The 26188-nt window shown below is 41.3% G+C and overlaps 2 protein-coding genes across 2 annotated transcripts; both read right to left on the reverse strand.

Annotated features, from left to right (window-relative positions):
- Positions 1–1277: 1277 nt before the first annotated feature.
- Positions 1278–13046, reverse strand: CSF2RB (colony stimulating factor 2 receptor subunit beta). Its single transcript, XM_057420668.1, has 14 exons — positions 12880–13046; positions 11916–12011; positions 10889–11015; positions 8749–8933; positions 8294–8442; positions 7323–7494; positions 7094–7226; positions 6832–6992; positions 6077–6222; positions 5799–5973; positions 5145–5235; positions 4815–4884; positions 3412–3515; positions 1278–3128 (listed from the first exon to the last, which is right to left on the reverse strand). Exons 2-14 carry the CDS (start codon positions 11983–11985, stop codon positions 1934–1936), a joined length of 2778 nt encoding a protein of 925 aa, XP_057276651.1. The 5' UTR covers positions 11986–12011; positions 12880–13046; the 3' UTR covers positions 1278–1933.
- A 2212-nt stretch (positions 13047–15258) lies between these two features.
- Positions 15259–25859, reverse strand: NCF4 (neutrophil cytosolic factor 4). The gene is made up of 10 exons (XM_057420672.1): positions 25662–25859; positions 23688–23772; positions 22331–22484; positions 21931–22001; positions 20950–21077; positions 19909–19966; positions 18130–18228; positions 17243–17373; positions 17084–17149; positions 15259–16284 (listed from the first exon to the last, which is right to left on the reverse strand). The coding sequence occupies exons 1-10, from the start codon at positions 25691–25693 to the stop codon at positions 16056–16058; spliced, it is 1053 nt and encodes a 350-aa protein (XP_057276655.1). The 5' UTR covers positions 25694–25859; the 3' UTR covers positions 15259–16055.
- Between the last annotated feature and the right edge of the window lie 329 nt (positions 25860–26188).

A 26188-nucleotide genomic window follows, 5' to 3' on the forward strand; every position in this document is an offset into this window, starting at 1 on the left:
TGTAAATCCTGTCTCCAAAAAGCAGCTTCTGCAAATGCCCAGTGAAGTGTAGAAGACAGGAGGAATGGATAGCTGTTCACTGAGTATGTGAGTACTGATCACAATGCAAACGAGCTTCATCCGAAAGCCACTGAGCTAAATAAAAGTTCTTCCACAAGCTATTATTCCTGATTAATAAAACCACAGCAATTCAGGGTCTAACAAAATGATGCATATCAAAAATATGAATCCAGATACCAAATTTGCATATGAATTTGAATATCTCCTTTTAGTACCTGCCTAGATAGAGCGCAGTCATACAGCCTGGAAGAAATTGTTTGTGCTACTCAGAAAAGGCCGAAGAAGAGACTAGCAAAAAAATCCACTGATTAGGAAAGGACTAAATTGAAAATCCCTTGAAGTGTTCGTCGGTGTTCTCTATCAGAGACTGCAACTGCTTGCCTTTTGCTATGAAGAACACCAAGCTGAATTTGCTCACCTTTCAGATTTGGAATGGTACTTAGAAAGATTTAAATTCTGAAAAAAAATACAATGCATTTTACTGCAATTCTGAATCAGCCCTGTCCCATTACCCCAGCAGGAGGAATCAGCTGGCACAAACACAAAGCTCCTTCCCATTATCTCTGTGAAATAATACGGGAAAATCAGGAGGAAACATCCTACCTCACAGGTGACATAGCCGAAGCTACAGAACTTTTTGAGGCCAGATCAGTTGAGCTAATAGTAATGATATCGTAACCACAATGCCCTTAACATATGGAAGGGAACATTTATAGGAAGAAATAATATTTTTTATTAGTACACACATTATAATTGAAAAAAGAAACACGATTTTTTGGAATGCAAGCCCCCCTTCAGCTATGAAACCAAAGCCTTTTACTTATCACACAGTGGCAGCTCAGAACAAATGCTCTTACTTTGCACCACTTTCTTTACAGCAGAAAGGGGGGAAAAAATGGCTCCTCTTTCTCAACACAGCTTTTTTCTCAGAAGAAGAAAAAATGAAAAGAAGAATATAAATAGAGTAATTATATCATGCATAAACACCCAATGAACTTAAAGGAAAATACAGTACTTTAACACTTAGAAATAGAGAAACCCCAGCAGATAGAGACTTGTGCACCTTCACAACATTTCTTACCTGTCATTTTCTGTTACCTGCCCCCTTCTCCTCCACTCACTGCGCACTGTGAGCCCTTGGATTTTCTTTCAGTAATGTATTGTTTCCCTCATGGTTCTCTACAGCCTACTTTATGTATCCCAGTAACGTTCTTTATGTATCCCAGTAATGTTCTCTTCTTACCCTTAGAATATTCCATACTCAACTTTAACATTGAGAAAGGTGTCCTGGACTTCAACAATTTTTTCTCATTTTTTATTTACCCTTCTATTACTGTCTGGTTTTCTTTCACCTTAGACAATACCCATTTCATGCCGGTAGTGGAAAGGTAGAGATATGGAAGCTCCTTGGTGACTCTAAGATCTATTTTATACACACACAGAAGTTCAACAAAATTGCTCTCAAGAATATAAGTTTCCTTCCAAGGTTTCCAAGCCTGTCTTCTTCTGATAACATTTTATGCTGCTAAGTCTGCATTTCCTGCCTCCAAGTTTTGCCTCAGGCAATCTGGTACCATTGCAAGATGACTGTGATCTGTCACAGGATCATGAGGAGGATAAAATGCTCTTTGTGGATAAGACAGAAAGTTTGCAAAAATACCAAAGGGCAATATTTGGATTGTCTTCCATGCCAAATCTGTGAAGGTCATTGAGAAGGATATTGAGCTACTTCAGGCCTTTCAACACATTGCACTGGAAGCTCAAAGAGGGAACTGGTATTTATTTATTCCTAGGTTTGGGGGTTCATTTCCATCAGGTAATTGGAACTTTTTTCAGTTACCTGTATCTTTGGTATTCATTAACATTTGCCCATTTAATGGGTTTCTGTGATCCCCAAAGATTGCTGCCAGGAAAAGTAATCATCTGATTTCAGGTTTTTGAAAAGCTGAATAGCCTGCATTTTTGATACAGCCTTTTCCCTGCCAGTAATGGATTCATCATCAGATACAGACTTCTCAGGTGGTGTCTTGACTTCAGAAAGTTTCTTGACTTGGTGGTCTTCCTGACTGACATCCATCTTCCCACTGGGTTTTAAGCTGTGGAAGCAATAGTCACCAACCTGACAGAGGAAAACTGGCTCAGTGCTGTCAGGGTTTAACACCACCAAGTTACCCCCTGATAAAAGCTGCTTTTTGGGAAGATCATTTCCCTTCTGTAGGACAGGCAAACAAGTCTTTGTGGGATCTGAATGTCCATGGACATCTACAGGGACAGCAAGATAGTCTCCAAATGTATCCGGGTGCAATTCAGGAGAAGAGGTTGGTGACTGACCTGAAAATGGGGCCATGACACCGGATTTCCCAGGAGAAGACTCATGGCCAGAGCAGTCACTGGGGCTCTGGGACTCCTTTGAGTCAAAGGGCAGCTCCCCAGCAGTGACAAGCGGTGGATGAGTGGAGCCACTGGCTGATGGCAGTGACAGGCTCTCTGTGGTGATGTACTCCAAGGGGCACAGCTGAGGAGATGTGATACAGCCAAGAGCCTCTGGAGATTTCTGTTCTTTTCTCACTTTTGTGCCTTCCCCACAGGCTGGTGGAGCTGGTGAGACTTCTTCCTCATCATCGGGGTGTTGCATCATTTCCTTCTCAGCTGGGAGCAGGAAGGGCTGTGGAGGACCTTTTCCTGGCTGGTTTTGCCTCTGTGGAGACTGTGGATAGTCTTCCTTTGGTAGGGTCACATACTGAAGGGAAACTGATTTCTCACGAAGTCCCACTGGGTCCTTTTCCAAGGTCTGATGCATATCGGGCTGGGAGGACGCCACAGGGCAGTACAAGTACGGACCATTGAAAGCCAAGCAACGGATTGCTGCCTGGGAAGCAATACCTGCATCAGCACTACTCCTCCTTGAAACAGGAAAGGAATGAAGAACAGCCTGACTCGAGCAGACAACTAGGGCATGCTCTGTCTCATTTAAAGCATGGTATGAGTTTTGTAGGTCCAGTGCCACAGGGGAAATATCTGTCTTTTTAGCCTGCTCTTCAGGAGACTCTGTCAAAGTCTTCATCTGCCTAAATGTGGGAAAGTTCAAAGTTGCTCATGAGAGGTATTATTGTGGTAAACATCAAATATAAAACAAGTTTAGTTGAAAAGACACACAGTTACACATAGGGTTAGGAAAAAATCTTTCTTGGAGAAGCAGACTAATCCACATAGCAAAAAATTGTATCCCCTGCCCAAAATCAACTTGAATAGAGTTTCTAGTGACAGAACATTTGATTATATCCTGCCATGACTTAGGGAGCTCTTCGAGACTCTCAGCCACAGTGTCACTGTAATGTGCTGTTCACTTACTTGTCCACAACTTGAAGGAAGCTAGCCTGCTCCATCTTCTCTGAAAGACTGCATTTGTTGAAGTCCAGCTGGCTGCTTGTTGGCCTGTGTCCTAAATGCACTTTCTGAAAATGAAAAAGCAGACATGGCAAAAGAGCAGTGTCTCACTGGCAGTAGAATCAAGAACCATGGACAAGGAAAACAAAAAGGAGAGCCTATAGCATCTGGCAACAAGGATACAGCTCCACTAGAAGGTGTGTTCTGTTTTCCAGAAGGCGCTTACTTCAAACCTATATTGCCTTACCAGTGACCAAACTACAAGTCCTCAGTGAGTCAAAAAGGAAAGATGCCCTCCCAGTCTTGTTATGTGTGAACAGAGAAGGACTAGTAGGAGGTGTGATGGTAGGTGGCTCTCTTGGCCACAGTGATCATGAATGATCGAGTTTAAAATTTTCAGAGTAATAAGAAAAAGGACAGCACAGTTGCTACCCGGATTTCAAGACAGCAAAATGTAAGCTATTTGGGGAGCTACTTTAAAGTCTTCTCTAGGAATCTACTTTTGAGGGCTTGTGAGTCCACAAGTGAGAGCCAGTTTTAGAATCCACCTTTTAAAAGCACAGTGGTAGTGCCTCGTAAGTCAAGCAAGTGGGCCAGACAACCACCTAGTCTGAACAGGGAATTACTTCTGGAGACCAAGAGGAAAAAGAAATTGTATGATCTGTGGAAGCAAGGTCAAACTTCACAGGAAGATTACAGAGCTGTTGTTCATATGTGCGGGGAGAAAGCATGAAAGGCCAAAGCTCCAAGAGCTGAAGCTGGCCAGTGTTGTATCAGACAACAAGAAGGGCTTTTTTAAGTACGTTACTAGCAAAAGGAGATCTAAAGAAAACATTAGACCAATATCTGTTGATGATGGTTACCTGACTAATAGGGATGATGAAAAAGCAGAGGCATTCAATGGATTATTTTGCCTCAGTCTTTAATAATACTGATAGACCTTTGGCTGTCTAGTTCTCTGAGTCAGAGGACCATGAGTGTGGGAACAGTGACTTTCTGCTTGTGGACACTGAAACCCTAAGGGACTGACTGTATCAGCTGAATGTTCATAAGTCCATGGGTTTGATGGGATTCATCCTAGAGTTCTGAAGGACCTAGTGGATGTTACAGCAGGACCCCTCTTGATCATCTACCAAAGGTCTTTATGAGTCTGATGGTTCCTGCTGCCTTGAAGCTAGACTTCTTTGTCTAGCAGTAGACTTTGTGTTGTGCTTGACTTATGTTGAATATGACCAGAACTTCTCTAATAATAAGGCATAGACTAAAGAAAATACCTTTTCATTGTGGAGAGAGTAAGAGTTCCTAAGAATATCTGAAGTCCTGAAATAGAGAAATAATGAACCCTTCAAGGTACAGGTCCTTCTTACCCCCAGGTAGCTCTGGATCAGGAGACTTTTGCTGGGGTTTGGAATCTTCTCCTCCCACATTTTCTTCTTCCTGCAACAAAACAAAGTTTTCCAGATTTGCTTCTCAACATTCAACCATAATAGATTCCACCCCAAACACCAAGCTGCTCTGCACAGCAAGACACTGCCAGCACCCAGCTCTCACCCTTGCACAGACATGCACAAGGCTGCCCATTGCACACCAAGGCACATCTCCAAATAGACTTCTCTCTCATGGGGGACAAGAAGTACCTCAGCCTTTATGCCACCCACATGGCCAGCACACTGCTAACCCTCACAACACAAGCTTACCTGAGGAAACACTTATAGCTGCAATAAGCAGCTGTTAGCAAAGTGATGATGAGAGCTGGGAGCATCACTGGGAGAACCACTGGTGGCAAAACTGAAACAGAGAAAAGAGAAATAGGTATCCACCTTCAAAGTGGCGGCTTCCCATTACAGGTTTTCACTCTGGTGTGGACATTCTGCCTCCAAGTCCAGAAACAGCAAAAATAAGTAAAGATTTCATCTCCAGTAGGCTCTACTGTGTGCTTTATGCAATCTTATAGTCACTCTACAGTATAAAAGACTTGATGGCTTATAGTCCGTCTTCCTGCAGTCTTGGGCTCTTCAATCACTGATAGCAGAATGGACTGCTCGAATCAGAAAACAAGGATGATCTTTTGGTCAGGATCTTTGCTTGATTCTCTGTTTGGAAAACTGTACTCACCTTGTATGAGAGAAGTAGCAAAAAAGCTTAAAAGGTCATTCCTACTCAGCTCCTTCATTTACACTGCTGCTGTACTGCAAGGATGCAGACAGAACAGCCACTTTGTTAAGCAGCCCCAGATAGCTCATGTCTGGACCTAACTTTAACCACCGCTGAGATAATGTAGCTTTCTATAGAGATATTTCAGCCATTTACAGCCCACAAAACCTTATTGAAGCAGCCTGCATGAAAAGTACCATTCTCAGTCTTCCAGGTGAACTCCTCACTCCATTCACTCCAAGGCCCCTCGTAATCCAGAGGTGTATTCACCCTTGCACGCATTCTCCCCCTATATTCTGTAGAAGATGACAACATCTGCAGGGTGAAGATGAAGGGAGGTTCATCATTGTTGATATTTAACTTCTGGAGAGTCTGGGAAGAAAAAAGAAGCACAAATGGTGAAGGTGAGAGAAACCATCTTTCCCATTTGTCCAGTAAAGAGAAATCCAGGCCTCCTGCACTTTCTAAGACTTACCTTTTTATGTTGGTTGTTTTCCCAGTACTCAACTTGGTATCTCTGTTTTATGAAGTTGTATCTCAAAGTGTGTTTTATCCAGCTCAGTTCATACTCTTTGTTCTCTGTCACTGTAACTGATACATTTGCAGGTGGCAGCACCTTAACTGGAACACATAGAATGCATCAGGGTATTTACCAACGTATCGGTCCAGCACTTCCTTTCACCACTGTGAGCAATTTCCAGAGACTGAAAACAATTTTGTTTCATGCAGTGTAGGAGGTCTCAGCCTTTTAACACTTCTTAATTCCCTGCATCTTCATTTTCTAGTCAAATACATAAACCAATAGGCCACTAAATAGCAGAAAATCCATATCCATTAATGCTGACAGCACTCCCTGCGTACAGAAAAGCAGCAAAGCAATATTTGAAACATCTGTGCTGGTCCACCACATTTACAGAGATTTCCAGCTCTCTGAGAGCTACTGCCTGATATTTTCTCCCACTGCAGGAGCATTCCCAGCTTTAGTCTATGAAAAGAGCACCAAGTACCTCCAGATACACCCAGGCAGAGATGATCCACCTAACAAACCTTATTCAGCAGAGGAGTCCTACCCCATCCAGTGCCTCCAGAGCCCAGTTCCTTTCATCAGTCCCAGTCTTTTCCTCTTCCCACCTGCTTCTCCCCATGACCAGTGTTCTCAGCCACACTCACCCAGACAGGCATGTCTCCAAGAAACAGCCAGCAAATGTAAGAAACAATACAGCAACTCACTGCTCTTGTAGGCTTCAAACACTTTCTCCTCCGTCTTGACCCGGACAGACACATGGTACTGGCTCTGACTGCTGTAGTTGCTAACAGGGATCTCACAGCTTTGGACCACATATGGAACATGAGGCAAAGCCTTCTCATGCACAGGAGAGCATTCCTCTTCTCTGAGGGGAGAAAAAGAGGTTGTGCTGAGACTGGGGGAATGGGATAGAGCAGAAAGTTCATGGGAGAGGCACAGACATGCTGCCATGGGCCAAGCACATACTCTGATGTCGGAGTGGCCCTAAAGAACAAGCCAAAGAGGAGAGAGGTAGTGATCACTTTCTTCACTTCCCAGCTGCAGGTCAGAGTATCTGCACCATTGAAGAGGCAGCGAAGGTTCCTGGGCTGAAGGTCACCTTCAGAGAAGATGAGAGCAAGGTAAGGGACAGGGAAGGTCTGGCTTCTCAACCAATGCTTCCACCCCTGCATAGCCCCACTCCATCCCATGTTACCTTCAGGGGTCTCCCATGACACCTTCGTGCTCCACTCGCTGTACTTCCCAGAGAAGCCGCTGTCTCGCCCTGGTCTGGCTCGCACACGGGCAGCGTAGCTGCTCCCTGGGACAAGGTCCTTGTGGCTGAGATGGCACCGTGTGGTGTTGGAGAGCAAGAGCGAGGCAGCTTTCTGTTGTAGGGGGAAAGGTTGGAGAGTGGGGAGGGAGGATATTGGAGAGTTGGGGAATGGAAGAGTGGAGGGAAGACAGGGAAAGAGAGAAACTGCCACGCTGCACCTCCAAGTAGTGCCTCAGATGATGGTCCATGCACATGCTGCCATGCAGTGCTCCCTGCTCTCATACTAGAGAGGCTTCAGCGTGCATGCTGTCAGCATGGCACAGGCAGTACCCTGATCATGCAGAGTCCAAATCATATTCTGCACTAGCTACACAAGTTCATAACTGACAACTGATCAGTGCAGAATTCTATGGCAATCTGACCAAGATACTTCACTTAAAAACTAAAGGTCACACTGACAGGTACAGAACAGAAACATAAGCACATGAGGGGAAACGATAGGGCAAAGAATAAGGACTCTTAAAAACTGAAGACCAAAACATATCCTTCTGAAAAGGGAAGCAGCTTCAAATGCATTTTGCCATTTTCTCACATGAACCCACAAGCTTCTATTGGACTGTGATTTAATTCCATTTGAGAGGGATTCAGGGCAAAACCAATTTCAAATCAAACCCCAAGTGCAGTGCATTTTTGTCAGTGAAGAACAGATCTTTGCACTCAGCTCAGGACAAATGGTGTTTCACTGGGTAAGTCTCTTGCAAACAGAAAGACAGCCCCTTCTGCCTGACCTGAAACTACCTTTGTGGCATCTCCTCATAGTGCCTGAGAATGGAAAGGCCGTTCATTTGCACAACTTCTACCATAGGCTCCTTACTGCCCAAACCAGGACAGCCCGGCTCCTCCGCTCTTACCTCCCAGGGCTCCCAGTCCCTCTTGTAGGTGACTTCATACTCCAGTGTGTTGCCCAGCCCTTGGCTTCCATCAGCGGCTTTCCAGGTCAGCAAGAAGTCTCCTGATGTCATCAAGCTGACCGAGAGGTTTTGAGGTGGGAGGGTCTGAACTGGTGAAGGTACAACCCATGAGAGGAGATAGTGAGGACAAGGACATGAAGAGGAGAAGAAAACACCTAGGTAAGCTTCTCTATTTCCAGAATGTTTTATCCCCGCCACGCCAAGTACTTCCTGCTTGAGTTTCCCCTCCAGCTCCAGATTCTCCCCTAATCTTGCCCTCTCCCTTCCCCACCCCATCCTCTCAACGTGGAACTCTTTGGCAGTTTTCACAATGGAAGTGGAATTCACTTTCTGATTGAAACGCAAGGATCCCTAATGTTCATTGGAAAAATGAGAATCTGGTCTTTAATGCTTACCATTTTGGAAAAGATCAAGAGTAAGTTCTGCTTGAAGCATCTTGCTAGGTTTGAAGCTGTAAGTATAATTCACTCCTATTCCAAAATCGTCTGTAGCGTTACAACAAACCCAGTGCACATAGGAGTCTGGCACTTCATATAAGTCATTTTCTCTCTGGTGTTTGCAGAACATTTCCTTGTTGTTCCTGTGTATAGAAAAAGTGATCTATAAAGATCTGATTCAGAGACCTATAGTTAATGCTAAATTAAGTGCTAGAAACCAATTCCATTCCATTCTGTTATAATTTACTCATATCCTCTTTTCATTGTATCTATTAGTCCTGTTTTGCTTAACACCAGCGTTTTTGTCAAATGCCATCCCATTTCAAGGTTGTGCAGCAGAATGTTATCTTCTGGTACCAGTCTATTTTTGTTATTTGTTTAGCCTAACTCCACATAATCTCATAGGTTTTGTGCGAGGAAATGAAAAATAATGTCATGGAAATGCACCTTTTATCGGGAGTGAAACACAGTGAAGTCTCTGATGATCCTTATCTTCTCGAAGATGTTCATTTTGCAGTCCCAGAAAGGCACTTAGAAAACTTTCTGCAGCCAGAATGTGCTTCTGTATCCTCAGCAGTTCTGCTCTGCCAAGGGACCTTACTTATTCATTAAGGATCCCAGCCAGAATGTTAATCATTCTTTTAGATAGCCTTTCTCCAGGCCAAGGAGTATCATGAAAATTAGAAGCAATATTTTAAAATAGGCAGGAGAGGATAAGCTTTGTGTGCTTGCAGTAGCCTGAGCTGCTGGAGAGATGTGTGGCTTCTTTTGTGCCCTCTGGAATCTTGTTTGTGCTGGTGGCTTCATGCCCAGCATATTAGATTGTTCCAGTTCAGATGAGAAACATTAAGTTGTGCATATCTAAAGCCAAATATTGTCTTCCAGGATAGGATAGAGTCTCCTAGCCAGCTATATGTCAGCAAACGTTATTCAGTGCTATTGCTATTTTTAAAACTTGGGTATTAGCAAGGAAAACAGGGATATATTCCTGAAGTATGGGTGGGACTGACCCTACATGTGCATACCCTTAAATAAGATTCAGCCCATGGGTCGTGAAGTCCTGAATATATTTCTATCTATTCATCATCAGCACCTTATGGTTTGGAATTTAGTCAACTATTCTTCATCTGTGAGCTGTCCTTGTTTAACCATTGGCCATTTTGATTTCAGCTGTGTGACTGTCCACTCTTAATACCTGCTTGTCTGATTAATTCACTTCAGTCATGTTTCCTGCATGAGCCACACACTCCCATCATGCAACGATATTCCAGAAAATCTTCCAAGGGTCCAAGTAATTTTATATCATCTTTTCATAGAAGCATTAGCTTCAAGGCCCTGTTCCAAAGATCTCAGATTCTTTCAGCTCTATCAATTCTCTCTTCTTTACAATAAAATCAAGAGTTCTTTCTCTTTCCTTTCCTTCCTGTATCCCCAGACTCTAACACATTTTCCTCTCAGCTTTCCTTCTTTGTCTTCCTTTCTGCCATGACTATTCCTCCTTCTCTGTCCTTTCTTATCCTCACAACTGATAGTCTGGTGATGCGTTTCCCTTTTTATAAGGAAACAGATGTGACAGAGAGATACTGTCATAAACGTATCAGTATCTCTGGGAGGAAAAGCGATACCACAGATGATCTTACCAGTCTTGTCTATCTCACAGACACAGAGCCTATACATGTTTCTCAGAAGTGATCAAAACCATACTCTCAGTGATGTTCCTAAATGGGAAAAACAACAGGAGGAATGTCTCCTCCCTTTTAGGTTTATAAATAACACTCAGGCTTATACTTGTTCTGACACCATCTTCTCCACTCCACTAATAGTAACCTATCTGCCCCACCTTACTTCATATCTATGATCCCTCAACAAAATTATGGGAAAGTAACAGTAAAGGTTATTAAAATAACTTCACTAGCACACCCTATCCATTCCTCCCTTCCTAGAAGAGGACTCATAAGAAGGCATAACTGTTACTTTAATCCAGTGAGAGAGAGGTGGCCATACTTTCTGAAAACCTGACTGCTGGTCCCCAGGATTCCAAGTTGTAGCCAATTTCCCTTTGGATTTTTATCCAGCACAGTACTTTCCAGGTACTTACATTATAATATCCCTTTGGTAAAGCATCATACCAACAAGGGCATGAGCCTCTGAATGCTCCATCCAGGTACAGGTCACCTGTGAGTTGTAGTCATTGTAGCAGCTTAGGCTTTTCATAGGGATGGTCTCTGAGAAAGGATTCAGGAAAAAAAGATATAGTGATTTCAAATGTAAATAGTGACATTTTCTCTGAATTTGATATCTGTGCTGCGCTATTGGGATATGACCTCTGGATGACAGAGATGTCAACATGCACACATTAGTCTGATCTCGCAAATAATTTTTCTTGAGAACTGCTATCAGCTTGGTTGAGGGGCTTTTTACAGGCAAAAAAGGGAAGTAAGGGAAAGGAATGAGAAGGGAGGGGAAGGAAGAGGAGGGGAGGGAGAAAGAAGAACAAGAAAAAAAAACAAGAGAAAGAAAAAGAGCGAAAGAAAAAGAGCAAAAGAAAACAAAATAATGAAAGAACGAAATAAGAGAAAAGGAGAAAGAGAATAAGAGAAAAGGAGAAGTATCTCTCATTGTGTCAGAAGAGGAACAACATTAAACGTAGAAACACAAGCAATGAGTATGCATATGGTCTCTGTCAGAAATTCCACAAGAAAATAAAGTCATCTGGGTGCTGCTGTTGGTACCCACCTGCATCCCAGCCCTTGTCTTGTGTCTGTCCACTTGTCTCCACTCCTGTACACCGGCATCTGAATCATACAGCCCTTCATTTTCCTATGTTTTCTCTATCAGGGTCTATTCTTCCTTCCTATTTACTCATTACCAGTCAGCTTGTTCATCTCATCTATTTGTCCAGTATTTCACATATCCATACCACCAATACACGTTGTGGTGACTTGTCTGCACATGCACCTGCTACCCCCTGGTTTTGATCAAGATCTACAGCATAGAAGATGGTGGTAGAAGGAAGCAGAAAAGCAAGCAGAATATGAGGGAAAGCATAAGCTGAAAGAAGGAGACAAATACAAAAAGAAAGGCAATAATGTGTGGATAAAAGAAAAGATAAATTTTAAACTCACCTCTAGTGTCTTGGACACTGAAGGCCAAATACAGGTTCAGGAGAAGGATGAAAATCTCTTTCATGTTCATACTCTCCTTTGCGTACAAGCTTGATCCTAATTCAGAACATAATTGTTTTCATTGCCCTCTGGTTACTCTCTTGCTCTGCTTATTGTGGAGCTTCTTGTTTTCATTTCACATAAACAGAAGTAAAACTAAATTAGGGAACTTTTTTAGGCTTCATGTTGGAGTGACATTTAGAAGTAACTGCTACCAAGTATTTATTGTAGGACAAAATCCATCTTTTCCTATGGCGTGAGCTTGCAATATGAGCAAAGAATGAAGAAGTAAATGTACATTTTCAAGGAAATACAGGGATTCTTTTAGCTGAGTAGCAACTAGAAATAATCCTGAAGAGAACTCAGCCTTGAAATTGACTCATCCTCCTGCTCTTCATGCCTAAAGCCTTCCCAATGAACAGAAATGGTGTTCTGGTTTTTTACCTTTCCTTAATAGTCTGATTCCCAGCCACATAGCTCTTGGAAAGTATAAGGGTTGAGTTTCCATATTCATTCACTTTCAGATTTCTCTTCAACATGCTAATTTTTCAGTTGCTCCCCAAACAAGTTGCAGTTTGGAGAAATAGCACCAGGGTAGACTGAGTGGTTCAAAGACCATGGACTACACTGTTTGATATTGGAACTTCAAGTCCTTTTGGTCATCTCTCACTGCTCTCTTAAAACAGACCACCCTACTCAAGTATGCTACAGAGCCGAAACTCTTTTAACTTTAGGGGAGCATCATAAAATCTCCTTTTAAATTCCTATTGACCTTCAGACTCCTGAATGCCTCTTCCTTACACCAGAACAGCTGGCTGAGCCTTGAATACTCATTACAGCTAAGAAACCCTGTAATGACTCAAAAGCTGTTGTATGACAACAGACTGTCATTTTGCTTTCCCCAGGGACGAAGCAGTTCCCTTACCTGGATCCAGAGCTCTCTGTGAGGAAGGTGATTCCTCAACCTGGTGAGTGACTCTCCCTGTCCAGCCTCCCCTCACAGCATCAGAATCCTCTGATGCAGAAACCAGGAAAACCACAACTGGAGGCAGAAGGTGTACACCAACCACAGGCTTTTCTTGGCAAGGAGGTCTCCAAAATAGCTGTTACCTCTTCTGTGCACCTCAAATGTCACTTTTAAAGAAGCAGACCACACCCTTTCAAGGAAAGCCTGTGTAATTGCCCGTGAAATAGGAAGTCGCACTTCCTATTTTATAGCCCCCAAAGCACTTACTTAGATGGAGCTGTTTAACTGGGAAGGGAGGGGAAGGAAGCTTGTCATTGCCCATCTGCATGTTAACAGCTACCACATCATGGGACTATGTAGTTTCAGATAAAAAAGAGGATTGACTGAAGCAGAAGTGAGAAAGATTAAGAAAAATTTCTCTGCTTTTTGCTCTGGTGCTGCTCTTGCTTTACTCTAGGGCAGACAATCTTCAAGGCAGGGATAATTCTGAACTTTATGTTTACCTGTACATATACAGTGTGTGTGGGGAGACCTACCTTTACCTCTGTAAACCTTTAATTTGAATAATATTTTTAAAGTATGTTTCACCTATTTCAACAGCAGTTAATAATAAATGATAAGTATTATAGTATATAGACGAAGAAAAAGAAAACTGGTGAGAAGAGTTGATCTGAAGTTGTCCAACATCCAAGGCAGCCACACAGTTTCAAATCCAGCTTTATGAGAGTAGCTGAGGAAATTCTATGTCATTGGGACTATCAGGAGGTATGCATATAAAAACTGCAGACGAGGAGAATATGCGACTTCACAAGATATAGGCAGAATTTATTTTGCATTGCAGTATAAAGGCAGAAAGGAATTCTTCTGCTCTGATTTTCACAAGCCAGTAAGTCTATGTATGATCTCCCCTCACCCTTAGAAAAAAGGTTTCTTTGCTTCCCACCAGACATTTTCCCTTCCTTTCCTTCCTTGCTCAAACGGCTCCTCCATCTTCAAACAGACTTGCTGAGTTGCAGGTTACATCGCAGTATCTAGCTGTCAGTGGAAGACTTCAGATGTTACTGGCTCTGTTGAATCCCAGTAATCCTGCACACCAGCAGCTTTGCAGGCCATGCATGCCAATTAGGTTACAAATTCACAACGTGTTAGTCTCTTCTGTATCACAAGATGTAACAGGACTAACATTATCATTGCATATGGCTTCATCTCCTTCAAAACAGCACTGCTACAATGCCTTTCAAGTGGCAACATCAACGTCAAATAAAACTTTCCATCATTGGAAAGAAGACATTAACCTGTGTCTCTTCTGAACATGTGTTGTCTGACTCTGAAATATAATATGCATGGATTCTTCAGGTAGAACTTTTCTACCTGGAAAGCAGATGTGGCCTATAGTGCATCTTACAGCTCTTTGGAGAGTGCATTTTCTTACAGAAGCCAGTACAGGACTGTTATGCCGCTAGAACTATACACTTAATGAAGTGTCAAGTAAGAAATGATTTATGGTACCCAGTATAACAAATTATACGCTTATCTTTAAATATAAACTCTTTCCTTTATTTCCAATACACTTACATGCATAAATGCAGGGCTACAAATAATAGACTATTGAAGCTTATATCTATAAATAAGTTTATGTATATACATCAGGAAGAAAAGACAAGTTTAATGTGTAAGTCACCTTAAATACTTTTGTTATTGTTGAAGATGTTATCTGGTAGCATTACAGGTAACATCTAAGAAGAGAAAACATTATTTTGCCAGTTAGGGAGGGGCAGGTTGATGCATGCAGTATCCATGCATCATTAGTTACCTGTTTCTCAGTACCCTCAGATACTTGTTAATCTTTACTTCCGTCTGTACAAATTTGAGCAGCAGGTGGAGGACAAAGATTTTTTTTAATGAGGAATTGTAGCTTAATGCCACATAAGCTAACAGTCAAATCCAAAACATGGTGTTCGAAAACTCTTTTAACTAATCTGTTACTGATTACATTTATATTTGGTGGCATCTTTTCAACACCAGTACTGCACGGTGGTTTTAAAATACAGTGTTTTGTGTGTCAAACAATTTATGTAAAGCATGCATAACTTGGAATTCTTACAAGCAGTAGTAAATTTGTTCAAGAGCAAAATATTTTGATTGCATGACCATTAAAGAAATATATGCATATATATAGTTTCAATAATGAACTCCTCCTTAAAGAAAGATGAATTAGCAACTTTCAAACTCTTCTTCAGAATTATCTCATTTTCAAGGAAAAAGAAAAATAGTAAATTATTTCATTCCCCTCCCCCCCCCCCAAAAAAAAAACCTTTTTAATAGCAACTGCTAAAATAATCTCACAGGTAACTTTATTTGTTGAAGAATCTAATAGAGTAATTTCTTGTTGGTTCTATTTGGCAATGAGGTGTCAGAAAGTAGAAGATAGGAGAGAATAACTTGTTATTTGAGCAGGCATCACACAGATTTCCTCAGAATGCAGAAATAAGTAGTCTGTACAATTACCAAAAGGTCTGAGAGGAACACCACAGGTGTACTATGTTTGCTTCACAGAATTCAGAATACTGGTCAATGGAAAGAAGAAAGCAAAGGTGGGCTGCAATTTCTTCACTGAAATATTAAGAAGTTTTCTTGATGCATCCAGAACTAACCCTGAATGCCCCATCAGGCTTCCACGTGAGGGGAATAATTACCCATTCCCAAGCACTGGCACACAAACCTTCATACCAGCAAGTGAAGTGAAAGTTATGGCAGGCTAGAAAAAAAGGTTATGAAGACATTCTGGACAATTCATTAGCTCTATGAGCGAGAATAGAGATTAGAGCAGATCTTGGGGCTCAGGACACTAAACCTCTATTGCAGCCTAACACTCACGTGCTTTTTGAATATGGCCAGTGATTTTATGTTTCTGTTCCTTACTTTCTCTGGTCTTTATGTAGATGTCTCTGTTACAGAAGAGTCGTAAAAAGCTGAAGAAGCTAACTAAGTATAGATTTTACATTGAAAGGTAATATAGTACTAGAAATTGCTCTTTTCAAGATCACTTCAAAGGCTTGTTAAAGGAAACTGTCTGCAGAGAGGGATTACAGAAGGACTGTACAGCTACCTGCTGGAACATCTCTATACAGCACTTATGTTTCTCTTACTATATGAGTAGCACCTATTTCTGGACTAGTGTTGTAAACACCCAAGTCATCTTTGTGAGTGATGTGCAACTTCCAAGGGAAGAAATGCTTCTCAGATGGCCTGCTCCTGCTCTGAGACACCATGAGTTCAATATCCTGATCGGAGAGCAACCGAATCAGATCACCATCAAGGTCCCGGTAATTCAAAACAATGTCATCTCGGTCAAACTCCTGCCTGGTAGAAAAGAAATGGATTGATCCCCAGAAATCAAGGAATGCCTGAGAAATCTACATAATAGACAATATACTTGCAACCTAATTCATTCTGCTGAAAGCCACACAAAGCCTTGGGTGTCTTGGCAGTCTTGGTACAGCTAGTACTAGAAATCATTCATACAGCCTCATTCATGCTGTGCAGTGTTTAAACTAAGAAATCTGACAGAACCGAGAGTCTTTTCCAGTAACACCAGATGCATGGTGCAGTTAATCTGCAAGTTTGATAAAATTCCTGTACATAAGAGTTGACTACAGTTACTAACCACTTTTGCCTGCTTATGGTTGGGGTTTTTTTTGAGGGGAGACCAGGTTATGGAATGGAAGAATTTAGTGTGGGTATTCCATTACTAGTATTTGATGTTCTAATGTTTTGATGTTCAACACTAGATTGACCTAGTTTAACACTAGCTCATCAGGTGTTGTAGGTGGTTTCCTACATCCCGAAGAAGTATATTAGATGAAAGTTTCTTGTATGGGGGTATGGCTCTGATATTAGAACGAGAAATGGAAACTTCTACCCAGCATAATTGAGTTAGAAGTGTGTGGCGTTCCATGAATACTTACAACCCCAAGGCAGACTAGTGTCTGCACAGATAGCCTTGGGCCAGGTCGAAGTACAACTTCTTTAGGACAGTTAAAAAGTATTTCCCAACCAAAACATGGTGATGAGTCAGCAGCATGTGGGAAATGTAGGACTGGAAGGAACTTGACAAATGTTTAAATGATATTAAATATACAACTAATTTCTTGCATTGTACCTCACCAACTCCATGAGATCTCTGAATGATGGAATACTGCTCAGATCTTCTTCCACTGAGATATCCCTGTAACAAGACCAAATCTACTCGTTACATATCATGAAAAGAGAATTGATGTAATTTCTTCAGCAGTAAACTGGAAAACTATCTTCTTATTACCTGATAGTGCTCATAGTCTCATCATGGTAATAGCAGCGAACTTTATTAACTGTGTCTTCCTGCTGTGGTAAATCTTTTATGATCTTCACAAAAGCACGGGGAAAAATCCCAGTGGCATCACCAGCTGTTCCCTGGAATGAGAGGTAGTGTTAGAACAAAGAAAACCATGCCATTTTGGCCACATACAATAAATTCTGGAATCCAATTAATTTCCATGGAAACAACAGGAAGATGTTTTTCCTACTATAATCAAGAAAAAAAACAAACAAACAAAAAAAGGCTATGGAAGTGACCTGATGGCATCCCTACAGAAAGATTCTACAATTGTTTAGTCAAATAGAAGGCGGGGGAGTGAAACTGTGTAAAAAATTGAAGTCAGATGGTTACCAAGGAAGGCTGTGGTATTCAAGCAAGCAGAGATATCATATCAGCAAACACACAGTATGTTCTCATCATCCTTTTTCAGAAGACTGTTGCATTGCCCAAGTTCTCTATAATCAGACTGATGTGCACTGTGGTATGAAGCACGAAGTATAGTGCAACTCACCCTCAGGCAAGAAACCAATTAATCACTGAAACGGAGTTTCCATCTCCTTTCTGTGGCCTTTTTGTGTTCTAATCACTTCCAAAGAATTTAAAAACATTCCAGCAGAAGCAAATGCAAATAAAAACTGAAGCCTAGAGGGCAGAAAATTTGTAAGCTAAATACAACCAAGGAAGGAAACAATTTCAAATTTGAAGTCAAGGATTCATTCTTAACAGTAAGACCTGATTATAGTACAGTTTTTCCTTGAAAGGAGGAGGCAGGACCCAAGGACTAGCCAAGCCCTTCCTACTCATATATTTTGAGGTATGCTGATAATTCAGTGCTGCTACTGCAGTCTTACCTCCAACCAGTCTTTGTTTACTCTGCTGAGCAGATAGATCAAGTCTCCCTTCTTGAAGCTGAGTTCCAGTTTACTGGTTCCAGAAAAATCAAACAGTGCCTATGGAAAGTAATAACGCTAGAATTATTAATTCACAGAATTACAAAAATGAATCATTCTTTCTGTTCTTTTCTTGAGGTGAGACCATAAAGCAGCACGATAGTATGCACTTTGTCATCGCAGGTGAATTTCTGAGGCAATGTCATATATATATGACTGTAATATGACTGTAGCCTGGAGTTCTCACAATTTCTTCTACTCAGCACACACAAAAATGCTTTGAAGAAGTAATGAAAGCACTAGGATAAACATGGCTCTGAGAGAGCTACAGGCTCCTGTTCTTAAAGTGGCAGGACACTGAGCACCAGAGAAATAAATATAAAGAAGTTGAAAACACTTAAGAGCACTTAAATCAACATAGCTGAAGACAACTGACAAAGGAACAAGTCAACATAGGTGAAGACAACTGACAAAAGAGCAAGTCAACAGTGCTGAAGACAACTGAGAACTTGAAAACTTGAAATCCTGAGAATTAGAAACATATATATTATTTCTGGTTGCAGTTTTACAGCTTTCAGATTTGCTGCCAAATATCACAAACAAAAATGCAGAAGTGTTGTGGTGTTGTGTCCTAATTTAAGAGTAACTAAGAGTCGGTTTTACATCCAGCTTTCAGGTCTGTATGCTGAACTGAGACATTCGGGGGAGGCTGGGAAACTGCCTTGTACTCAACATAGCACTTAGATGCCACCTTTAGGGAAAAAATTAGAAAAAGGAGGTAAACATGTGCTACCAGCCTAAGAAGCTGCTCTTGAATAATGCCAAGTCATGAACAATGCGTATCTCCCCCATTGTCCTTAGAGAACACAGTAGCCATTTAAATGCTCTTAAAGGAGCAAAAATGACAAGGTGTTCTTTTGTTTGTGTTGAGATGGTTCTTTTGGGCTTGTTAATGCAAAGAGTTCTAATAAAAAAAGACAATGGCTACTGTTGTGCCAGGAGTTCATATGTCAACCTAATAGCGTTTTCAAAAGCCTTTTTCCATCTATTGAAGAGTTTTGGTAGGCGTATTCAATATTAACAAATTAACAGATAAAACCTAAGAGATATGACTGATCCGAGACCTGCCATACTCAGCGTATGACAAAAAAGACCAAACCCAACAACTCTCAGGCCACTTGCATGGAGTTTTTTTTAATCTTATATGGCAAAGGCACAGGTTCCAAGAAGCAAGAATATGCTCAGACAAGTACTGGTTACAAAGCAGTTCCACATGCTTAATACCAAGATAATATGCAGCCAAAGACAAGGGTGTAGGCACTTTTCCGTAGAACACTTCTGTTACAGAAAATACTAAGATGCTTCACCTGCAAAGCTTTTAAACACAATCTGAAGTCAATGAGACTGAAGCTTATGCTTGTTTTACATTTAATTTATAGGTATCAGTATTTCCATGTGAACCACTTGGCAGTAAGGTGTATATATCTCTCAGTTTTGAACCTCTTGTCATTCTAACTTCACTATGGGCCTTCTTATTACTCAGGTAAGAAGGAACAGAACACTTCTTTCCATGCTTTGTTTCATCCCCTGTTGTTAAAATCAATCGCTTTCCTGTGTCGCTTTCACTTTCCATTCTTCCCCCAGGCTTTAATTAGAAAAGGGAACTTGATCGATAAGATACCAAAGTAAAACAGAGTTTAATCTCCTATCCAATGGCAGATGATTGTGCAGAGCACTCACCTCAGCCCGTGGAGCTGCCATGCGATCAAAAATAGGCGCTTGAGGTGAAATGCTTTTACTGCAAAGAAAGGAGACAACAGGGAGGTAAATATGTCTTTCTAGTCATCAGAAATACTCCATGGTCAGTAGTGCAGTGTCTGCATTTTCATTATTTAAGAGGCAGGCAAGCCTTAGATCACTGGAGAAACTGCACGAGAATCTGTGTACAGCGCTGAAGTAAATAACTATGGATGCAACAACACTGCCCTAGTTCTCTCAGTTTTAGTGCAGAGCAGCAGCAATCTAGTGATGTCTGCTGCTGAGAACAGACGGAATTTCCAATACAGTCAGTATCCTGTACCTCTCTTCTACAGCACTGCTCAGCCCCCCTCCTCTGCCTTATAGGCATCCCTGTTTCTAGCATTTATGGCATTCGGTTCAATCTCTATGATCATGCAGACATCCAGGAATGCATACAGTCATGCAGGTTTTGCACTGTTTAAGTGTAAAGGAAGCTGGTCAATTTTGCTATGTTGAAAGGAAAATTAATTTGACTGAAGGGTAATGATGTCTACTTAGCAGTTCTCCAAAGGGGTGTCAATGCTGCTATGTAGGACAGGCCCCTGTTTAGACAAAGGACAGGAAAAATTAAACATTCAGTTTCATTTAGTGTCTAAACCAGATCTCGCTGAACTCAGTGTCAAAATTCACATTGACTTCAGTGGTGCAAGCCTATGTCCGTAAGCTTGGCCTGTATATTCTGTACATTATAATAGGTATTACCAGTAAAGAATTAGCAACAGATAGAGCTGAGCAGCATTTTTTTACAAGCAAGCTATTTGCTCATTTTGGAATTTTCCTTTCCTGCAAAGTACCTCATCCACTTTAAACATTTGAGGCTACTGAAAACAAGAAATACCCTGTGTTCATTCCAGCACAAAGATCCCCATATTAGAACTTCATGGGAAACACAGTGGTGACTCTCATCTCTCTCGTCCCCCCTCAGAACTGGGCAGCATCTCTTACGTCAAGCAATGCTGAAAAAACATGTCAATCACTTACATTCGGCGTGTCCGTGGGCGAAGCCTCCTCAGTCTGTGAGGCACCTGTTCACTATCAAAGGTTGAGTGGTAGAAGAACAGCCGTACCTCTTCATCCATCAACACCCAAACAGGTAGGCAGAGTAGGTTCTGTGCCAAGAGCAAGTAGGAAGCAGAATGCAACAGTGGGGGAGATCAATTCTCTATTCACTTACATGTGACAAATATGCTTTTCTGACCTACAGGATCATGAAGGATATTAATTGCTGCCAGAAATCTCCCTCCTCTCCCTTCTCACGCAGCAGGATGTGGCTGAACTGCTGACAGTTTCTCCTGTTTACTCCTGGAGTTGGCCAATCTATTGCTTCACTCTCTTTGTGCCTGATTTACTGCAGAAGGAGTAAATTGCTCTTATGTTTCCCTCAGAACATGAATGACTGTGGAAAGAAGGCAAGTACTGAAGTCTTCAGACTGGCCAGTGCTGAAGACTTTTACTGATTTAAAGTCAGGTCTTCAGTCAACCTGAACACAGAATTTCTCTCCATAATGTTACTGGCTGTGTCTTCACTGTAGAGCAGGTACACCCAGCAGCCCGAGCCACTCTCCAAGTCCCTTAGGTGCACATACCAACTGCACATTCATACAGTACATGGGGATTTGCCATTTCCTCATACATCCTTGGGTTTTGGTTTGTTTTTTTGGTTTGGGTGAGTCTTGTCTTTTGTTTGGGCAGAGGGGAGTGTTGCAGGGATGTGTACCTATATATGAAGGCAAGGAGTGAACCTTTAAACTGCATACTCCAGCAGATCCTGCAATCTGAACAATCTGGGGAATAGGACTGCAAGTTTTCCTGCTGTATGGATGCTGTGTCTTCAGGAAAAGCAATACGGAGAGAAGTAGATAACTAGCAGATACCTAAGATACAAAACTGTCTCTTAGCTGATTTCAGGGGATAAGTGTCTGCAGCACGCAGTATAATCTCTGCCTTAAGATGAAGTCTTACCTTCATGTAGGCATTTAGGATAGGAATCCTATTCTCAGCAATTTCCTTTTTGGCCCCAACATAAACTTTTCCTGGAAAATATAAAACCTGTGACAGTTATTGAAGAAAAAAAAAAAAAAAACAAGCAAACCAAAACCAGTTGTCTGAGGCTGTCAGAGAGATGAAGCAATCAGGAGAAAGTACGATCTCCAGGAAAATATGTATTTTCCAGAGGATTTTAGGTTTCTAAATGAATTTTACTGCAATTAGAGGGACTGCAAATAGAGCTTGACTTCTCCAGCATCCACAGCTGGGAACTTGTTCCTTGTCACAACTACTTCTCTACAACATGCTCCTCTTTAGAACAGCCTAGGGCTGATAAAGCTGCTAATCATGCACAGATTTGGTGCTGACGGCTTACCTGGCAGTATGGGGAGTGTGCAGGTAAAAGGGCTATTTTTGCTTTCTGCTCCATACTTCTCCTCTAGTTTGGTGTGAAGAGCATAGAACTGACGATAGCGTCGGAAAATCAGGTATCTGCCACCACCTTTAACCTTTACTTCAATGACAAACAGCTGAAACAGAGAAGGGGGATTCAGGCTAATGTTCGTACTTACTTACAAATATTTAGCAAATTAAAGTGAGGCATGCAATAGGAACATAAGATCAGTGCTCCAGTAGTGGAAATATTGTCTCAGGGACAGAGTGCAAAGCAAGCGATTAGTTGAGTATCTGCAGACTTAAGTATTAGAAAATAACAAGTTAGCACCAAACAGTGTGGTGTATGTGAGCATTCCCATGCATCACGTCCCTGTGACTGCTTTCTGTTACATAATCTTAAAAGGAAACCTGAAATGACAAGGTGATGCTTTATGCTTACACACCTTCCCACAGTGACAAACAAAACATATTAGGGAGTTAAATACAGATATTTTACATCAGGATGCTTTGGGCACCTAACTCAATAGACAGACATGTAAGTGAATTGATTTTCAGGGAAGAAGGCATTCATACTTCATCTTGACTTCAAAGCACACAATTTCAGAAAATACGGCCTGACCTCCTCCAACCACTATCTTCTTATCTCTTGCCAAAATTGCTTTGCTCTAAAGAAGCCCATGATTTCCATATACTGACCTCTGAGTCACATTGCAGACAGATCCTTCAGAAAACATAAAGACAGAGCAACCAAGCATCACTACATTCCAGAATAAAACATGCATACTGCAGTGGGAAGGTTTTATGAGAAATATCTCCAGCAAAAGCAGCATACCCTGCAGAGGTCAGACTGACCTGGTCTTCTCAAAAACCCCTCTTCAGAAAATCTCTGAGTGCTTTTCCCTACTATTCTCCCCCTGTGTGCTTTTTCATTACTTACTAATATGCCACTTTCTGCAGAGATGGAAGCATCCTAACTTACCAGTACCATAGGATAATGAAAACAAACCCTTTCCCTTCTACACTCTTTAAATTCCTTTCCCTCTATCTTCACAAAAGATACAGAACTCTAACAGGAAATGAATCATAAATTAGGGAAGAATGTCGAAAACAAGCAAGTTAGAGGATACCCCAATCTCATTTCACCCAGACGATAAATTTTTAGACTAAATCTGTAATAGACTAACCTCCATACCAGAAAAAAGAAGCACTAAGAAGTTCTCCACACATAACTATTCAGGCCAAAAAGCAGCTACACCAGATTAATTACATTTTGCTTCCCACAGCCAAACCAGACACAGATGAGGACATACAGAGACAGAATAAATCTTCCTTCTTACATAATAATTAGAAAAACCTTTCTTCTCTTCAATATCTGCAATGTTAGCTGAAACAGGCACATCATCTGGAAGCTGGTCAAAATCACTGTGAAGCAAGAGCAAAATATTTAGGTTACTCATTCTGACATTAGCCTCTGGAGGTCTCTATGCCATACAGAGCAAAGATAGCTAAGCATCATCACATTGTCTAGTGTCAAACCCAAAAGATAGAAACCTGTAGTGTCATTCTCTTCCTCTGGAGGTCTGATCTTGAGATGTCAAGTTTCTATACTTTCAGCATAAGTCACAGAATCACAGAATGGTTTGGGTTGGAATGGACCTTAAAGATCATCCAATTCCAATCCCCTGTCATGGGCAGGGACAATTTCCACTAGACCAGGTTGCTCCAAGCCCCATCCAACCTGGCCAGTGGTCACTGTGAAGATTCACCTAGCCTGAAAAGCATCCCTATTGTTCCTAGGCTTGCTGGAGTAGCAGGACTACAAAAGAAACATCAGAGCTGGTAAGATTTTCCTGAGAAATGTGATCAACAGTAGATGCATTCTTAATCATTCCTTCAGCATCTAGTAGACTTGGAATAATAACTCTGCAGCAGTATCTCTTATTCTATGGAGATCATTATGTCCATGATTTATGCTGTTATTATTCCTGCAGCAAATATAAAACAGTTCTGAGAAAAGAGCTTGTTGCACTAGGTGCTGTAGAAACTGACAGCACAAAGCTAAATCCTAAAAACCTTACACTTGGTGTGAAGGATGCATACAGTTTGCCTTATACACGTAAGAAACAAAGGAAGGATAAGCACAAACAGAAAAAAAGCAAAGAAACAAAGACATAGTATTGTTCTATATCATAACCAGTGTTGCCTGCACCAGCTATCAAAATGTCAAGTTTTCCTGCAAACATCACAGTAAAGCAGACTCTTAAAGAGGCTTTGAAAAAAAAAATGGGTAGCCTAGCAAATATTTACATGGAGAATTCCCAGTCACGGCAGATAACATGAAACAAGCACAAAGGTACTTGTTTGAAAATATCAAAAATGCTTGAAAGAACGCATGATAGGTTAGAATAAGCTTTGCAAATTCTAGAAAGTACTGGATTTGAAGCAGGATTTGAAACATATCCCTGCAAGAATACCTAAAGAGCAGCCATATGACCACACTTTCATGTTTCTTGTCCATGCTGTCCACACAATAAAACAGCATGGCTTGGCAGATGCTTTTTTTCTTCTGGGACCTTCCCCATGGTACAATACTTTAAACAAATAGAAGACAAATTCACTTCTGTTTCAATCTTACTATTCAATGTTTTTAGAGTGGTATTTGTATTAACACATAAGTAAAAAGGATTAAGAACAAGGACAGAAGGATAATAAATGCAGTAGAGAGAAAGAGAAACTTTAAAAAGGATCATCTAAAAAATGCCAAGCTGACATGTTAAATATTCTGATAATACAAAAAACACAATGGTTGGCTCAGTTTATTCTGCTAGGAGACTATCCCAAGCAGGGGATTCCACACTATGTAGCCCGTCTGGAAGGCTGAAGTAATGACGCAAAGTCTTGCAGTAGTTTGCTGTACAAGGAAAATGACATGAATTGGCACCACCCACAGCACCATAAATACTACTACTTACTGTGAAGACGGATGTGGTTATGGAGATCAAGAGATATAATTAGTCATATCACAAACACTCATATCACAAACCCCAGTAAAAGGGAAACTGTTTACAGCTGTAAAGAGGACAATGACCCACTACTCTACTATCCTACATGATGAATATTCCCCATAGAAACAAGTTGATTCCACCTTAAGGAAATGTCTACTCTACACTGAGCAGTGTAGTAGCATGGAAGCTATGATATCAAGAAGTCTTTCAGAATTGTCGAAGAAGCTTGCATCCAAATTAAATGAACAGATCGTAGCAGTTACACGGAGGTTTGTGGGGAGGTGGAAGGAGGGAGAGACATACTACCTCTTTTCTCGCAGCTGTCGGGGAAGAGACATGGTTTTCAGCTTCTTAAATCCAGATGGCTAAGCCCTGTTCCTCCACTTCCTCGGCAGTTCTTGGCTGAATAGGATGAATAGTCAAAGAAATTCTCCCTGTGTGAATCAGGCCACTGCAAGTCCTCAGAGATATTTTATTAAAGTTTCAGTGTCAGACGATTTCTTACGTACTTCCCCACCCCTACGAGATTGAGGAAGTAGAAGAGAAAAAACAGTTATAAAGAAAGACTGTTCTGTGATGTCTGTCATGTATCAAAACTGCCACGGTTGAGAAACCAAAAGCCCAACAAAAAGCAGAAACTATGAGCCACATATTCTGTTGTCCACTTCTTCACCAACACGTTTTCCTCTGTGGAAAGTGGGCTCAACCAATTCTGTTTTGCCCCAGCTAAAATGTACCCATATTCACCTCTACATTAATGTTTCTAAACTGGGATGAATACTTCTGGTTTAGTGATGGACTTGGCAGTCCTGGGATAAAGGTTGGACTTGATG

Source organism: Pezoporus wallicus, unplaced genomic scaffold, assembly GCF_028554395.1.
Source record: "Pezoporus wallicus isolate ANWC-B61680 ecotype Strahan unplaced genomic scaffold, APGP_CSIRO_Pwel_v1 contig_2871, whole genome shotgun sequence".
NCBI lineage: Eukaryota > Metazoa > Chordata > Aves > Psittaciformes > Psittacidae > Pezoporus > Pezoporus wallicus.

What these genes read in the sequence shown, in the direction of transcription:
- CSF2RB (XM_057420668.1), bottom strand. Translation starts at nt 11,985, where the DNA reads ATGAACATGAAAGAGATTTTCATCCTTCTCCTGAACCTGTATTTGGCC. An exon ending in TCTTGATCTTTTCCAAAATG is followed by an intron (nt 8,443 to 8,748) that starts GTAAGCATTAAA and finishes TACCTTCACCAG; the next exon opens with TTCAGACCCTCCCACCTCAA. An exon ending in CACCTGGAAGACTGAGAATG is followed by an intron (nt 5,236 to 5,798) that starts GTACTTTTCATG and finishes TCTCTGTTTCAG; the next exon opens with TTTTGCCACCAGTGGTTCTC.
- NCF4 (XM_057420672.1), bottom strand. Translation starts at nt 25,693, where the DNA reads ATGTCTCTTCCCCGACAGCTGCGAGAAAAGAG. An exon ending in CGACAGCTGCGAGAAAAGAG is followed by an intron (nt 23,773 to 25,661) that starts GTAGTATGTCTC and finishes CTTGCTTCACAG; the next exon opens with TGATTTTGACCAGCTTCCAG. An exon ending in TGGCAGCTCCACGGGCTGAG is followed by an intron (nt 18,229 to 19,908) that starts GTGAGTGCTCTG and finishes TACTTTCCATAG; the next exon opens with GCACTGTTTGATTTTTCTGG.